At 56.3% G+C, this 14,528-nt stretch overlaps 1 protein-coding gene across 1 annotated transcript; it reads right to left on the bottom strand.

Moving 5' to 3' along the window:
* Positions 1 to 3,092: 3,092 nt before the first annotated feature.
* On the bottom strand, positions 3,093 to 12,931 carry CD1H11orf24 (chromosome D1 C11orf24 homolog). The gene is made up of 4 exons (XM_049641987.1): positions 12,770 to 12,931; positions 8,702 to 9,053; positions 5,488 to 5,661; positions 3,093 to 4,455 (listed from the first exon to the last, which is right to left on the bottom strand). The coding sequence occupies exons 2-4, from the start codon at positions 9,051 to 9,053 to the stop codon at positions 3,371 to 3,373; spliced, it is 1,611 nt and encodes a 536-aa protein (XP_049497944.1). The 5' UTR covers positions 12,770 to 12,931; the 3' UTR covers positions 3,093 to 3,370.
* Positions 12,932 to 14,528: the final 1,597 nt, after the last annotated feature.

Below are 14,528 nucleotides of genomic sequence, written 5' to 3'. Positions count from 1 at the left end.
GGGGGCGGGGGTGGGGGGGTGGGGGGAAGGGATCTGGGTTATATTTTTTATTTCTTATTCTTAATTTTTTAAAGGTTTTTCTTTAAGTTTATTTACTTATTTATTTGAGAGAGATAGCAAGCAGGGGAGGGGCAGAGAGAGAGAGAGAGAATCCCTTCCAGACCCCGCACTGTCAGCGCAGAGCCCTACGTGGGGCTCAGACTCACACACTGTGACATCATGACCTGAGCTGAAGTCAGCAGTCTGATGTTTAACCGACTGAGCCACCCAGGCGCTCCTGGGTTGTATTTTTAAACCATCGCTCTGGCCGCTTTGGAGCATGAGTTGTGTGTGTGTGTGTGGGGGGGGGGGGTTCAGGGGCGCGAAGACCGCAGTCTGCGTTAATTAAATGAGATGATAGCTACCACTCAACTGTCTTGGTATGCAGTAAGTGCTCAAAAAATATTAGCTGTTATCCGTCCCTGTGCCTCACGGACACTGGTCCGATTTTGAAGCCGAGAGAGGTTTTGTAGATATAAAAATTGTGGCTGAGCGGGGACACGGATGGCTTGCTCAGCGGCCCCGCTGGCTGCTTCTGGGCTGGAGGCACAAGGGTCTGTGCGCGAGGTTGCGGCACTCTCCCTGAACTCCTGGCTTCCTTCTGGGGGTGGGGGGAGACCGTTACAGGCACAGATGACAGAATTGCACCGAGAACGGTGTCCCACAGTACGACACCCCGGTCTGGGAGCATGCGGGGGCGAGAGTTCGTCCGTGCGGGGTCACCAGGAAGGCTTCCGGTGCAGGGAGAGCTAGGCTGGCGGGATCCCCGGCCCTGGGGAAGCTGGGGGTGCTGCGCGCGGCCAGGACCAGCACCCAGGGTGAGGGAGGGAGGGGTGGCCGCCAGGGGGAGCCCTTGGACCTCGCTGGCTTGGGCACGCAAGGGTGCCTCCAGAGGAAACGGGCCAGCTGCCTGCCTTGGGCGCCCCAGCTGCCTGCGCTCCCCCAGCGAATCCCGTCCTGCCACTTGCTTGGAGGGTGGTCTTGGGCAAGCCACTTGGCACTCCCACACCTTGGTCTCCTCACTGGAGGGAGGAGAGACCCCATGGGGGCCAAACCCCGAATCTGATTTTCACTGCACCCCGGCCTTCGTTCGGACTCTCAAACAGGGACCCTGCTCCTTCGTGTCGGTGCTGCTCCGGGCACCGAACCAGCCACAGCCCCTGCCACCAGAGCAAAGAGCCAGGAAGAGAGTCTCTGAGTCCCCTCTGCCAGGCAGCCTTCTCTGCCCTTCCGGGCGGGGGGGGGGGGGGGGGGGGGGGGTGGGGGGCCTCCTCTGTGTGTCCACCTCTTGCCTCCTTGCTTTCCTCACTCTCACACATCACACTCTGAGCTTCCGTGGGCAGGGCAGGTGAATTCATCCCTGAATCTCCAGTTGGTTGGCAAACAGTGGGTGCTCCATAAATACCTGATTGAGGTATTTATCAGGTATCTATGGGTCTTTCGAGCAGGCCAGGAATGGCTGCCTGGCTCACTGCAGTCTGGTGGCCTCCAAGGCGGGGGGCTAGCGTGGGACCCAAACCCGTGCCCCCCCCCCCCCAGATTTGGACGGTCTCCGCCTCCCGTGAGCTGTCTTGAGACGGCCCTTTCCCTCATGCTCTGCTTGGCCAGGACCCCCCAGAAGGGTTTGCCTTGGTCTGGAGTGTCAGGCAGAGCAGCTGGGCCTTTATCTTGGGAAGGCACATTGGCAGGGAAAGGTGTGGTCACGTTTGGGTGTTGAGGGACCCCTGGCTGCAGGATGGACGACGGCTGGAGCGGGGCGGGCAGTTGGTGGGGGGACCCAGGCAAGGCAGCGGCCGCAGGGGCCCGTTCGTAAGGATACATGGGCAAGTCGGTGGAGCACGTGACTCCCGATCTCGGGGTTGTATGTTCGAGCCCCACGTTGGGTGTGGAGATCACTTAAAAATAAAATCTTAGGGGCGCCTGGGTGGCTCAGCTGGTTGAGCGTCCGACTTCAGCTCAGGTCATGATCTCGTGGTTCGTGAGTTCGGGCCCCACGTCGGGCTCTGTGCTGACAGCTCGGAGCCTGGAACCTGCTTGGGATTCTGTGTCTCCCTCTCTTTCTGCCCCTCCCCCGCCCACACTTTGTCTTTCTCTTTCTCTCTCTCAAAAATAAATAAACATTAAAAAAAATTCTTTTTAATGGTCTCTTCTTTAGGGTTCAGAGCACTTAGAAGCAAGCATTGACTCCCCTCCCCCAATAGAGCCAGGCCCCACAGCCCTGGGTCCACAACAGATTATTCTATGTCTCCCCATTTCACAGATGGAGGAGCTGAGTTCCAGAATATTCCACACTTGCTCCAAGTCACACAGTTAGGAGCTGCACGCTTGGTCTGGGAACACAGCTTTACTGCTCTCACCGTCTTGGGCAGGTAGGCCGAGAAAGGCCCGAGGCCACCCTCAACCTGGGCAGGTGAGTCGCTGGGTCACACCCTGAATCTGGCCCTTGGTGTGCGAGTATGTCTCCCCCTCCTCTGTGCCTCAGTGGCCCCACCTTTGAAATGGGGATCGTGCTGCTTCTCTTGGGCTTGAGGTGGGGGATAAATGGGTTAGCGCATTAGGCACGAGGGCAGCGGCTGGCCCGACGGGCGCTTAGTGTCGGCTCTGAGGGCTGTGCGGGACAGGGGAGCCCAGGGACGTCCTCCTGCTCAGGGGAGAGGGCCCTGGGAGCCCTGAGGCCTGGGGGTCGAGCAGGTGCAGGCCGACCCAGCCACACTGTGGAGCTCACGTGTGTTTGACGTGAGGCTCTAAGCTTGCACCACAGCACGGTTCAGAAAAGGGGCGTCTGTGAAAAAGGCTCTGTCTCCACGGGGTGCCAGAGATGGGCTGGGGCTCCCCCCATCGAGTGCGGGGCAGGGTCGGGCATCAGAGCGAAGCCCCAGGAAGCAGCACAGACACAGCAGACCCCCGGGCCGATGGTGCAGTCGACGTTGACGAACACGAGTCCCGTCAGGTGCATCCCAGCAAGGCCCCCCACCCCCCGCCCCCGGCCCCAGCCCGGCCGGGCGCAGCGGTGGACGGGACACAACGTCCACAAACGGGGAGACACAGGTCTGAATGGAAAGCAGTCGTTGCTTTAATTCTGGTGAGGATCCCCACCGGGGCCCTGCCAGGCCTGCCCGTGGCGGGGCCGCTGCCCGCTCCGTTGACATGATTGTTTACAAAAATAAATATGAACAAAGCAACTCTCGAGGGCTCGTGGAGTCAGTCCGACAGCAAGTAGATATGCTTAAGCGTCCGGCACTCGTCCTAATTGCACCAAAAGAATCTGGAAGCACTTGATTTGGTCTCGGAGGCAAGACGGGAGGAGGGGCGGGCTCCGCCTCCCGGCCCCTCACATCTCGGAGTCCGCGTACATCCCGTTGATCAGATAGTCTACCTGCGTGTACTCCTTCTTCCTGTAGCTCTCGTAGGCTTGCAGGCCCAGCAGAACCAAGACTACGATGAAGAGGGTCACCCCGAGCAAGAGCACCACCAGCAGGAAACTTTTGTTCACCAGGGCCTGGGGAAGGGGCCGGGTGGTGACCACCAGGTACGGGCCCTGCGTGCTAAGCGGGCACGGGGCCGAGGCTGGCACCTGGGAGCCCCCCGAGCTCGCGGGTGTCGGGGCGGTGGACGCGGTACCAGGAGGGGTTTCGGGCCGCACCTGCTCCGGCGTCCGGGGCGTGTTTGGGCCCGCAGCTCCCCGGGTGGACGGCGCGGGGCCTGGCCGCGTCGTGGGGGCCGTGGCCTCCACCTTGGGGGTGGGGGCGGAGTCAGGGGCCGGTGCCGGCGGCGTGCTGGCAGCCGGCTCCCGGGCCTGGGCCTCGGTGGCGGTCACTGCTGTGGTGGACACGGGAGCCACGGGAGCCGTGGATGGGCGGGTGGGCTCTGGGGTTGTGTCGGCGAGGGTGGGCGTGGGCCCACTTGTCGTGCCAGCCCCGGGCCGGGCCGTCGACGCCCGGACGGCGGGGCCTCGTGTGGACACGTCAAGCGCGTGGGGACTCGCGGGGGGCGCGGGGCTGGCTACGGGGGGGCCGCGCGTGCCTGTCGGGGCGCTGGCATTCGCTGTGGTGCCAGCTGTGGTCCGAGCAACGGTGGCCGACGTCGCGGGCGCCGTCGTTCTTGGCAGCGGGCTGACACTCGGGGTCGGCGCGGGGGCTGCGCCGGGAGCGGTCGCGGAGGACGGGGTCCGCCGTGTCGACGCCGCCGAAGCTGGTGAGGGTCCCCCGGAGGCTGCCGGGCCAGCTGTGTCTGTCCTGAATGTGCTCCCTGCTGTGACTGCAGGAGAGCTGGGGTCGGCCCCCAGAGTCCCTGTGGTCAGTGTGACAGGAGGCGTCAGCACGGTCATCGTTCCAGACGTGTCATTAAGGACTCTTACAGCCGCCGTCACCGAGGCATTCTTGGATGAATTAGCTGTCTGGCTAAAGACTAGGTGCCCTTAAAGTCAGAAAAGGGAGAAAAAGATATAGTCACTTTCCATCCTGGGCAGGTGGATTATTCAGGGAGCGTCTTTTTTTTTTTTTTTAATTTTTTTAAAATGTTTTTTATTTATTTTTGAGACAGAGAGAGACAGAGCATGAGCAGGGGAGGGGCAGAGAGAGAGGGAGACACCGAATCCAAAGCAGGCTCCAGGCTCCGAGCCGTCAGCACAGAGCCCCATGCGGGGCTTGAACTCACGAACCGCGAGATCATGACCTGAGCTGAAGCCGGACGCTCAACCAACTGAGCCCCCCCAGGCGCCCCATCAGGGAGCGTCTTAATTTCTGGCCCACTGGCCTGGCCAGTGGGGGCTGACCCCACAGTGCAGCGAAATAAAGGAGGGGACGTGGGAGCACGTTCCCCTCCCATCTCCTCCCGCACACATCGAGCCTGCCGCCCACCGGAGAGGTGCTCGCCACTCTGACGTGAAAACTCCCTTCCCTCTGAACCCTGAGCCCATCGAAGGGCTAAGAGCTTCCCTCTCTGATCCAATTCCGAAACATCAGACAGAGTGAAATTCTAACCTCAGAGGCGTGATTGACCATTAACAAAACGCATCAAACACACACCCAGGTTTACAAAGCAGACAAACCACGGCCCGGATGGTCACACCATGAAAGAATTCTTGGCTTTATGAAAGGATTTGCGGCAGGAATTCCTGGAGATGAACGGTGCCTCGCACGGAGCAGGAGTGTCATGAAATATTTGATGTATGAACAGACGAATTCCTCAGTGACAGGATCAGGTTTACAGGAGAAATTTTGCAGGGCCAAGCAGACGACCCTCTCAGGGCTCAGAGGTCAGTCCCCTGGGGACTTTCTACTCAAGCTGGCCCCAGAGAAGCTTGGCCTGACGGCCCTCCCCGGCCTAGCACCTGGGTGGCCCTGGGGCTCCTGACTCGCTGGCCTAGGCTTGCACACGTCCCTTGGGCTCAGGGTGCTTTGGGACCACTGCAGGCCTGACTAGCAATCACACGGCTTTCTCACTTACGTAGATCCTGGGATGGAGCTTTGCTTTCAGATAAGGACAAGGAGGAAATCCAAACGAGCACAAGGGCTGTCCACATCTTGTGGGTGAGCCAGGAGCAAGGCTGGGCGGTCCCTGAGGTTCCCAGCTGGCCACTCCTCAGGCTGCTAACAATTCCCTGCTGCCGGGCTGAAGGATCTGTGGTCAAGAAAGAAGGCGTCTGGTCAATAACGCACAGCCTCACCTGGGACATGGGGCATGGGTCTGTGCCTGCCATGGAGGGTTCTGGAAGGTCCGCAAACTGAGCCGAGTCTTCCCACCAGGGCCTGGCACCCAGGGAGCCTGAGATGCGTCTCAACCATGGTGGTCTAGTGATCCGCCCGGTGCCTGTATTTGACAGGCTCAAAGCACTCCTTGACCCAACTTCACTCTGTGTCTCAACCTCCCAAGTGCCCGTTCTCCCACCTAGAGTTCCTGGTGTGAAAGAGGAGTAGACAGAGGGTCAAGACCTGACCATGCTCACAGGGCCAAGGCCTGCCAATCACCAAGATTGGCCAAGATCACATATCAGCCCCAACACACTTCTGTGCACCCCACGATGGCTGACCACACCCTACACATGGGAGATATCATTTAGCTAGCCAGCCAGCCATCACCCATTCGTCTATCTAACCATCATGTGTCATTCGTTCATCCATCTATTATCCACCCACCCATCCATCAGTCTATCCAGCCAACATCCATCCACCTGTCTGTCCACCTACTACCGCATCCATCCATCCATCCATCAACCCATTCACCAGCCACTCCATCTCTCCATCATCCATCCACTCATCCATTCATCCAATCTTCTGAGTGCCCGCTCATGTGCCGAGCAGTGCACTTAGAACAAAAAGATGAAAGCCGGACAACTCTTTCCTTCAGGGAGCCCGCCATACAGTAGGAGACACAGAAAAGAGGTCACTGCAAGTAAAAAGCAGAGGTGTGATTCAGTGCTGGGAAGCAGGCAGGTGATGGCACACGGGAAGGCCTTGACACGTAAGTTGGAGGCTGGTCCTCTGTGTGGAGGCCCGGAGTTCTGCTGGGGGGAGGGGCGTGGCCAGGGAAGGCTTCTGGGAAAGGGACACGTGGGCCATGTTCTGAAAGATGGATGGGATCCACGTGGTGGAGAAGGGGCAGGGGCAGGGGAGGTGAGTGGGAGCAGCAAGGCCAGAAGCCAAGAGACCTAGGATCAGCCCGGAGATTGGCAGGCTACCACCGGGCAGTTGGGATTTGCAGGGGAGCCCCTGCGGGCCTGAGGTTGGTCCCATGACTGAACACTTGATCTGGACACGGGGCAAACAGGACCCAGGCATGCTGGGTGCTGCAGGGCGGGCAATGAGCCTGGGGCTCCTGAGGGCACCTCCAAAATCAGTCCTGCCTGAAGACACCCAAGGCCTTTGGTCTTTCCACTGGCCCTCACCATGACGTTCTTGAGCCGCGACAGAACGTCCCGGAAGGCAGCCCTTGGGTCATGTGAAAACGCCCTGATCAACTCCTCACCCAGCACGGATGCTACTCACTGTGCTCCGTGGCCCCATAACCAGGCTGGCCCCTGGGGAGCGGGGCAGGCTCACTGTCCTCCCACTGGCCCTGAGTCACGGATGAATCCCCTTCAGCGTCTCTATCCTGGCCCCGATTTGCTGCCACCCCACAGCTTCCAGAGAGATCCTTGTAACCCACAAAGGTGACCCTGCCTCCACTGCTTAAACCCCATAATATCCCCGGATAACCCCGAAGTTCACTACCATGGCCAAGGTGGCCTTCAAAGTCTGGCCCTGCTGCCTCTCCCCGATGGCCCCACCCGCGCTGGGCTTGTGAAATCCCTGCAGGTTGTGACCCAGCGCCGGGCATCATTCTGCCCCAGCAAGCACTTCTAGCCTTGCCGGGGGCTACGCAACACGGCCCCTGTGCGCCACGAAGGGGTGTGTGGCCACAGGGTGGCTTTCTGCCTCCCGTGATCTGGGAGACTGTTGTGAAACCGCCCTGTGACTGGGAAAGTCTGTCGAGGACAAACTCTTCGGGAAGGCTGGCTCATTCCTCGATGCTTCTCACCCCTTTGCGAGAGTCCCCAGCTCTCTTCTAGCTTCAAGTTGCACCCTCCATCCAAAACTGTCCATGAGGGCTCCTGGTAGCTCCCAGGTTGAGAGGACTTAGCCCTACAAACCACAGATTTGCATCTGTTTTCTAGAATGCAAAAGGCATTCTTTGTTCTGACAGAAACAAGTGGGGGTAGGGTGGGGAGAGAAGAATCAGACGAAAATCACAACATCATGAGAGGCAAGAATTGAAACTGGAAGGTTTCGGGAACAAAGAACTCACACTCCCCCATGAGCTGAGGCCACGCAGCTGGGCTCTCGCTAAATAAATGTATTTAAATGGCTCTTTCTTTGGCCAGTTACGTCTACTGAATGCATCTGAAATCTCCCACTGCTGAGTCCAGCACGCTCCCTGTGTGAGGCCTGGGTCGGGGGTCTGCTGCGGTGGGGTGCTGTGACCGGGGCTTCCTGAATGTTCTGTTGTCCCCCTCGCTACCGATCTCTAGGGCAGGCTCGGCAAACTTTGTCAGTAAAGAGCCGGATGGCAAATGTTTTAGATTTTGCGGGCCACGCGGGCTCTGTCTCAGAGACTCAAGTCTGCTGCTGTAGCACAAGGGCAGCTGTGGACCGTGAGTAAACGCCGGGCGCGGCTGCGTCCCGATAAAATTTTATGCACAAGAACAGGCAGCCGGCAGACTTCGCCCGCGGGCCAAAGTCTGCCAACAACCCTACACTAGCGTTTCAGTGAACTTCAGGGCTGATAATCCAGCTAAGGGAGGGAGGGACTGATCCGCTGTGCCGAAACAGATTTCCTCCTTCTCTTTTGGTTCCTCACGCAGAACAGACGGGACAGTCTTGCTCCCGGTCTGGGGACAGCCTCCAGGCGGCTCCTCCCAGGGCCCCTGCTGTGAGCGGGCTCCTCCTCCACCCCCAGCATCGGGGAGGGGCGGCACCCCCCCCCCAAAGAGGGGTTCCCCCAAGCATTTTGCTATTCTGACCCAAGGCCAAGAGAAAACCTCCTGTGGTATCTGGCATCTGGGTCACAAGAACAGGAGAGGGCCACAGAGGACCACGTGCTCCCAGGCCCTCCTGTCCACCCCTGCTCCCGGACCCCCCCCCGTGGGCTACCTCAGAAGGCGGGCCCTCTGACGGTGACGCACCTGCGAACAGGCCCCCCTCGGGGCTTCGCTGTCTTTCCCTTTTGCTCTCTTCCTTTTCCCACTCCGTGGTAAAGCCCTCTCGGGGCCCCCTCCGGGCTCGCCGTCCCGACACCAGGCAGGTGGCCCTGCGGGCAGGGCCGTGGACACTCACTAGAGGCAGCCGCTCAGGGCGTGCTCCCGGGCTGGGCCATCTTCCTCCGTGGAGAGCTGCGGGCTTGGCACTGTGCGCTCGCCGGCCGAGGTCTGGCTGTGCGGGGCGCGAGAGCAGCGAGGAGGCACACCCCCAGGCCATGGCATGCTCTGGGGCACATGGGCGACATGGGCAGGTGCCCCACTCTGCTAGCAGACACATCTAGGGTTGGAAAAACAGTAAACACTCCTTAGGAGAAGCACAGGGGGAAAACCCAGGGAGGAAGGGGACACTGAAATAGCGTTAAATAGATTATACTGGGAAAATGACAGTGTGTGTCAAAACTTTCAATGTCAGGACTTTAAAAAAAATTTTTTTTAACATGTATTCATTTTTGAGAGACAGAGACAAAGCATGAATGGGGGAGGAGCAGAGAGAGAGGGAGACACAGAATCCGAAGCAGGCTCTGGGCTCCGAGCTGTCAGCAGAGAGCCCAATGTGGGGCTCGAACCCATGAACCGTGAGATCGTGACCTGAGCCGAAGTGGGATGCTTAACCGTCCGAGCCACTCAGGTGCCTCAATGTCAGGACTTCTGATGTAGCGCTTTCTACTGCTAGAATTTCTTCAAAGGAAGCCACTGGATGGGTGTTTAAAGATGGAGATCTAAACAGATGTTCATCGCAGTGTTATTTATGACAGCAAAACAACTGGAACGCTTACGTCAGATTTGGTCCCATCCACATATCAAATACTATGGTGGCTGTTCAAAATATACTACTTTCGGGGGGCCTGGCTGGCTCAGTCGGTGAAGCGTGTGGCTCTTGATCTCGGGGTTGTGAGTTCAAGCCCCACACTGGGAGTAGAGATTGCTTAAAAAATAAAATCTTAAAAAAGATACAACTTTCTATTTATTGACATAGGAATATGTGCAGCATGTATCATTAAATGAAAAAAGCAGGTCACACATAACAGTGTATACACCATGATGCTATTTTTATTTATTTATTTTTGAGAGAGAGAGACAGACAGACAGACAGAGTGCAAGCAGAGGAAGGATAGAGAGAGAGGGAGACACAGAATCCGAAGCAGGCTCCAGGCTCTGAGCTGTCAGCACAGAGCCTGATGCGGGGCTCAAACCCATGAACTATGAGATCATGACCTGAACCAAAGTCGGCCTCTTAACTGACTGAGCCCCCAAGCGCTCTGATGCTATTTTTATTTAAAAAAGACGTTTGTTAAGGGGTCTAGAGAGATTTACACTGGAACATTAATAAAGTGGTTATGCCAGGGGAATGAATTTCCTGGTGATTCTCATTTTCTACCGCATATATATGTCTTTTTTTTTTTTTTTTTTTCTTAACACCAGCATGTATCGCTTTTGGAAAACGTTTCTGAAAGGCTCCAACCAAAGGAACCAATGCCTGATTTTCTTCAAGTACTTTGAACTATTAGGCAGAAAGGCACAGAGTAATCCTACTGAACAGTTTCTCATACAGATTTTAATAATTTAGAGAAACTCTGTGATTTACATTATCAGGAACTACATCTTCCTAGGAGCCACCAAAACTTTAGAAGAATCAGGAGTACAGTGGTAATGCAGAGATTTTAACGGCACAAATGGAAATCATCTCATTGGTGAATATTTAATATAGACTCAGGAGATTAAGAAACAGCTCATCACCTCCTAGAGTGGCAGGTATTAGTAGGTGGTGACGCGTGAGGACCCCCACGGGCCCACTCCCTACTACGAACGCTCACAAGTGCACACACACAGCCACACGCACCCTCGTGTGTGCACACAGCCACGTGCATACCCAGCCGCACACACCCACAGGCACACACGTGCACGCATGCTGCCACATGTGGATACGTGTACGATCACACGCACAGTTACAAACACAAAGGTGGGTGCACATATGGAACGTTTTTCTAAGGCCATGTCAGGAAACCACAAGTTTCTCAGGAAACTTCTACGGGATACCATCAGCGCTTATTCACTCCCAGCCAGAGGGGCTGGTGATCACTCCCACAGAAATGGGAATTGGCTGCTGTACTGGAGTCAAGAATAAGCCCTCGTTGGGTCGTGACTTCATCTCTCCGGAATGGTCCTGCCTCCACTTTCCAACAGCATATTCTCAATGTCACGATCTGTGTGTGGGGACCTGCGCTCATCTTTATAAGGTGACTCACAATGGACAAACCATTAACAAGATTTAAAATGATAGTCTGTCCCGCAAAGGCTTCAGTAAGCCTTCAACGAGGGTCGGGCCAGTTATTCTTACGGTGCAGGGAGACTGGGTCGCCCAAGGTCTCAGACTACGATAGATGGAAAGGAAAGAGACCCCTGCAGCAATAAGAGAATAAACAAGAATGAAGTTATTATTAAGCGGAAGGCCTGAAGAGGGAAAGACAGGTGTTAGGCTGGTGCCGGGACTTCCTCTTTCTCAGCGATCAGCTCCCCGCAAGTGCTGCAGGGAAGGGGCAGCACCCCTTGAGAGAGGAAACACTCCCATTAGAAAGGCACCCCCAGGCTGTGGCCATAGGTGTCGATTTCCTGATCCTTTTCTGGTCCATGATCTCGTGATGCCTCCCAATACGCCCTGTCTCTGAATTCTTGTGCTCCCAACCTCGGCTTGATTTTTTTTTTTTTAAACTCTTTTATGAAGCTGTTTATTATATGCTGAGTGCTGCGTACAAGTTACATGGACTCAGACTCCAAACTGCTGAACTCCTTTTTCTGGCCTTAGTCAGGTTCCCAATATCCGACACAAGTAATCCTTAGGCTCAGTAAGGGACTGGGCAGTGTTACCCCCACATTCCATCACTCGTGATATTTATCAGCAGCCACGTGACCTGGGCCCCCACTCCAAGCTGGAGAAGCTGTATATACCAAGGAGCAGGAAATGCAGCAGCAAATATAGGGCAAACTACAGATACCTAATCCTGACACGTCACCTGGCTGAACTTTGGTCTCAGAACCCAAGGAACACAGGTTTGTGGTTTTGTGTATATAGACAGTGCCCTGTGGTCTAACGGATGTGTCTGCGTGGCAGATGGAAACCTGCAGAAGTGGGTATCATCTTAATCACAATGCTTGCTTCCAGGTTTCTGTAAGCTTTGGTATCACGGCTAAACGCTGGATCACAGGCTAATTTTTGTCGGCGGTGTGGGCTAATTTGACATTCCTTTGTCCGCTAGGCAAGTCCAGCATATAAGTGGGAACCCATATTTTAAATACTTTCCTCACCGATTTTATTGAAATTTCAGAGATGCTTCCTCCAGGGGGTAAAAATAACTGCACGTTGGCATAGGCAGATTTCTAAGCACGATGTTTATGTCTTATGGCAAGCCATGTGGATGCTGATCCCTCCTATCAGCCGGATAGTTGACGGCTCACAGAAAGCAGCCACCAGGCTCACATGGGGGAGGCAGGCAGGCAGGCAAGCAGATGGAAATGCACAACCCCCTCCCAGGTAGAGGGCCTGGGTCACCTAAAAAGGCCAACTCTTTCTTTGAGGGCAACACCTCCTGCGGCCCAGCCTTGCCCCGGGAAGACCTTTGAGTTCTCTGAACATACAGGAGTGTTCCAACTCTCCCATCCTCCGCTCCCGAACTCGAACTACCCGGGCCTCTTCTCCGATTTGGGATCCCCCTGCTCCCTGCAGCCCTCCTCCTCCCTCCAGCCTCTCGGACCCGCATCCGTGCCCATTCTGAGTCTCGGTCCCCAACGGGCTCCTTCCGTTCCTTCTTCTCCGCTATTCCTCACCTCCAGTCCTCTCGTCTTGCCCCTGTGCCCCCACTGATCTTTTCTCTGTCACCCTCCTGCCTCGCGTGCCCCGATTCAAGCCTCCTCCTGCCCCCACCTCCCTCTCCCAGGCGCAAGCCGGTCCAGGGAGCCGTGACAACAGCTCCCCGGACGGAGGCGCGGGCCCCTTACCCGGCGCGGCAGGCCTGCGGCGGCCGGGCGGCCGTCGGACGGCGGGGAAGTGCCCGCGGCCCGGCGTGGAGACGTGGCCGGCAGCGGAGCAGCGCCCGCGAGCCAGGACTGCTCCGGGCAGCAGCCCTAGCTCGGGCCCCGCCCGGACCGCCCCGGAACTGACGTCACTAGAGGCGGGCCCGGGAGGGCGGGGCAGTCTCGGCAGGAGCCCTGAGCGGCCGGGTGGTGCCAGGCGCAGCCGGAAGTGAGCCGGAAGCCAGGGGCCTGGCTGCTCGTAGACCCCGCCCACCGCGGGGCGGCTCGGGCTCCGCAGTGCTCGCAGCCGGAAGCGGCTGGAAGCGGCTATTTCGGACGGGTGGCCGGCGGAAGTGGTGGTGCTTACCCTCGGCTGCCCGGCCGTGGGTGCTGGGTCGGGGCAAGGGACGCTCGGACGTACCCCGACGACACGCAGGGCCCCGAGCCCTAGGGGTGACCCGCAGCTCTGCCCTCCTCCCTCATACTTGGTCCAGCCCCTGGTGATGGGCGCTGGAGGGTCCAAATAGTAACGAAGAGTGGGGATGGTGGCTACTGTGCTTTGAGCGCTTACAATGTGCCAAGCCCCCGGCTTGGTTCAGTGATTTACCTGCAAGTTCATTGATTTAAGTTTCCGACAAGCACTATTTTCCCATTTTACAGATGCAGAAACTGAGACTCACAAAATGTTCTGCAATTGTAAGACGCGGGATCACAATGGGGCAAAATGGAGTGTAAAGGAAAGTGAATAGGACTTGACCTCACTCGGAAGCAGTCTTTGCACATTACTGGTTGTGGCTGAATCCCAATCTGTGTAACACTCTTTATCAGGTCCCCTCAAGTCCAAAGAAAGCCTGTCTGTGAAGGATGATCTCAGCGAGAATAAACAAAAGGCTTTATTCTCAGGCTGTTTTGAAACCTGTCCTGGGGTCCTCGGTTAGGAAACTGAACCAGACGGGGAAAACTGAGGGCGTGCAAAATCAGACGCCTGCTTGAGCTCTGGGAGCACCTGAAATATAGTTTTAAGCCTGCATCACTCCCGTCTCCAATGCAGCCTCCTAGCTTCAAGTTGTGTAGAACTCTACAAAGACAAGTTTGCTGAGAGCCAGGCCAGTTGGGAGAGTTCGTGAGGACAAGATGCTTTTGCTTTGTGTTGGCTTTAATTTTCGCAACTAGCTCCGATCTAACGTGAGAAGGGCAGTATCTATGTTGACTTCACGAGAGAAAATATAGCCAAATAACCAACTGTATGTAGCTCTATGCCTGTCTTCCTCAAAAATCAACATCTGTGACTCTTTTAATCTCCTCTTCGGTAAAATCGGGACAGTTTTTATTGCTAGGGCTGAAATTACAAAGGTAGAGACACAAGCCTCCTTCTCAAGGAGCTTATAGTCTAGGGCAGTCTAGCTCTGTGTGCTTTTGTAAATAAAGCTTTATTGGTACACAGTTGTACCTTTTTGTTATGTGTCCTCTCCCTGCTTTTGCACTGCTGGATAATTGCAGCAGAAACCGTATAGCTCACAACACCTGAAATATTTACTGCCTAGTCCTTTACAGAAAATATTTGTGAGCCCCAGTCTAAGGTATTACTGGAGAATGGTTTTCAGACAACAATGGAACTATCTTGACAAGATGGTCCCGAATACAGGGAAATTCATTCTCTTATGGGGGAACCTAGCCCCTTTTCAGTGGATTGGGGTCACCTGGAACCTAGTGTCCATTGAGCACAGCTCTGGGAACTGCGCAC

This window comes from Panthera uncia, chromosome D1 (genome assembly GCF_023721935.1).
Source record: "Panthera uncia isolate 11264 chromosome D1, Puncia_PCG_1.0, whole genome shotgun sequence".
In the NCBI taxonomy this organism is placed as follows: Eukaryota; Metazoa; Chordata; class Mammalia; order Carnivora; family Felidae; genus Panthera; species Panthera uncia.
The sequence above is the reverse complement of the archived record's forward strand: the minus strand, read 5'-3'. Positions and strand labels throughout refer to the sequence as shown.

Coding starts and splice junctions, on each gene's coding strand:
- CD1H11orf24 (XM_049641987.1), bottom strand. CDS start 9,053: ATGTGTCTGCTAGCAGAGTGGGGCACCTGCCCATGTCGCCCATGTGCC. Junction 5,662..8,701: donor CGAGGGGGGCCTGTTCGCAG/GTGCGTCACCGT, acceptor TCTTGACCACAG/ATCCTTCAGCCCGGCAGCAG. Junction 4,456..5,487: donor AGCTCCATCCCAGGATCTAC/GTAAGTGAGAAA, acceptor TCTGACTTTAAG/GGCACCTAGTCTTTAGCCAG.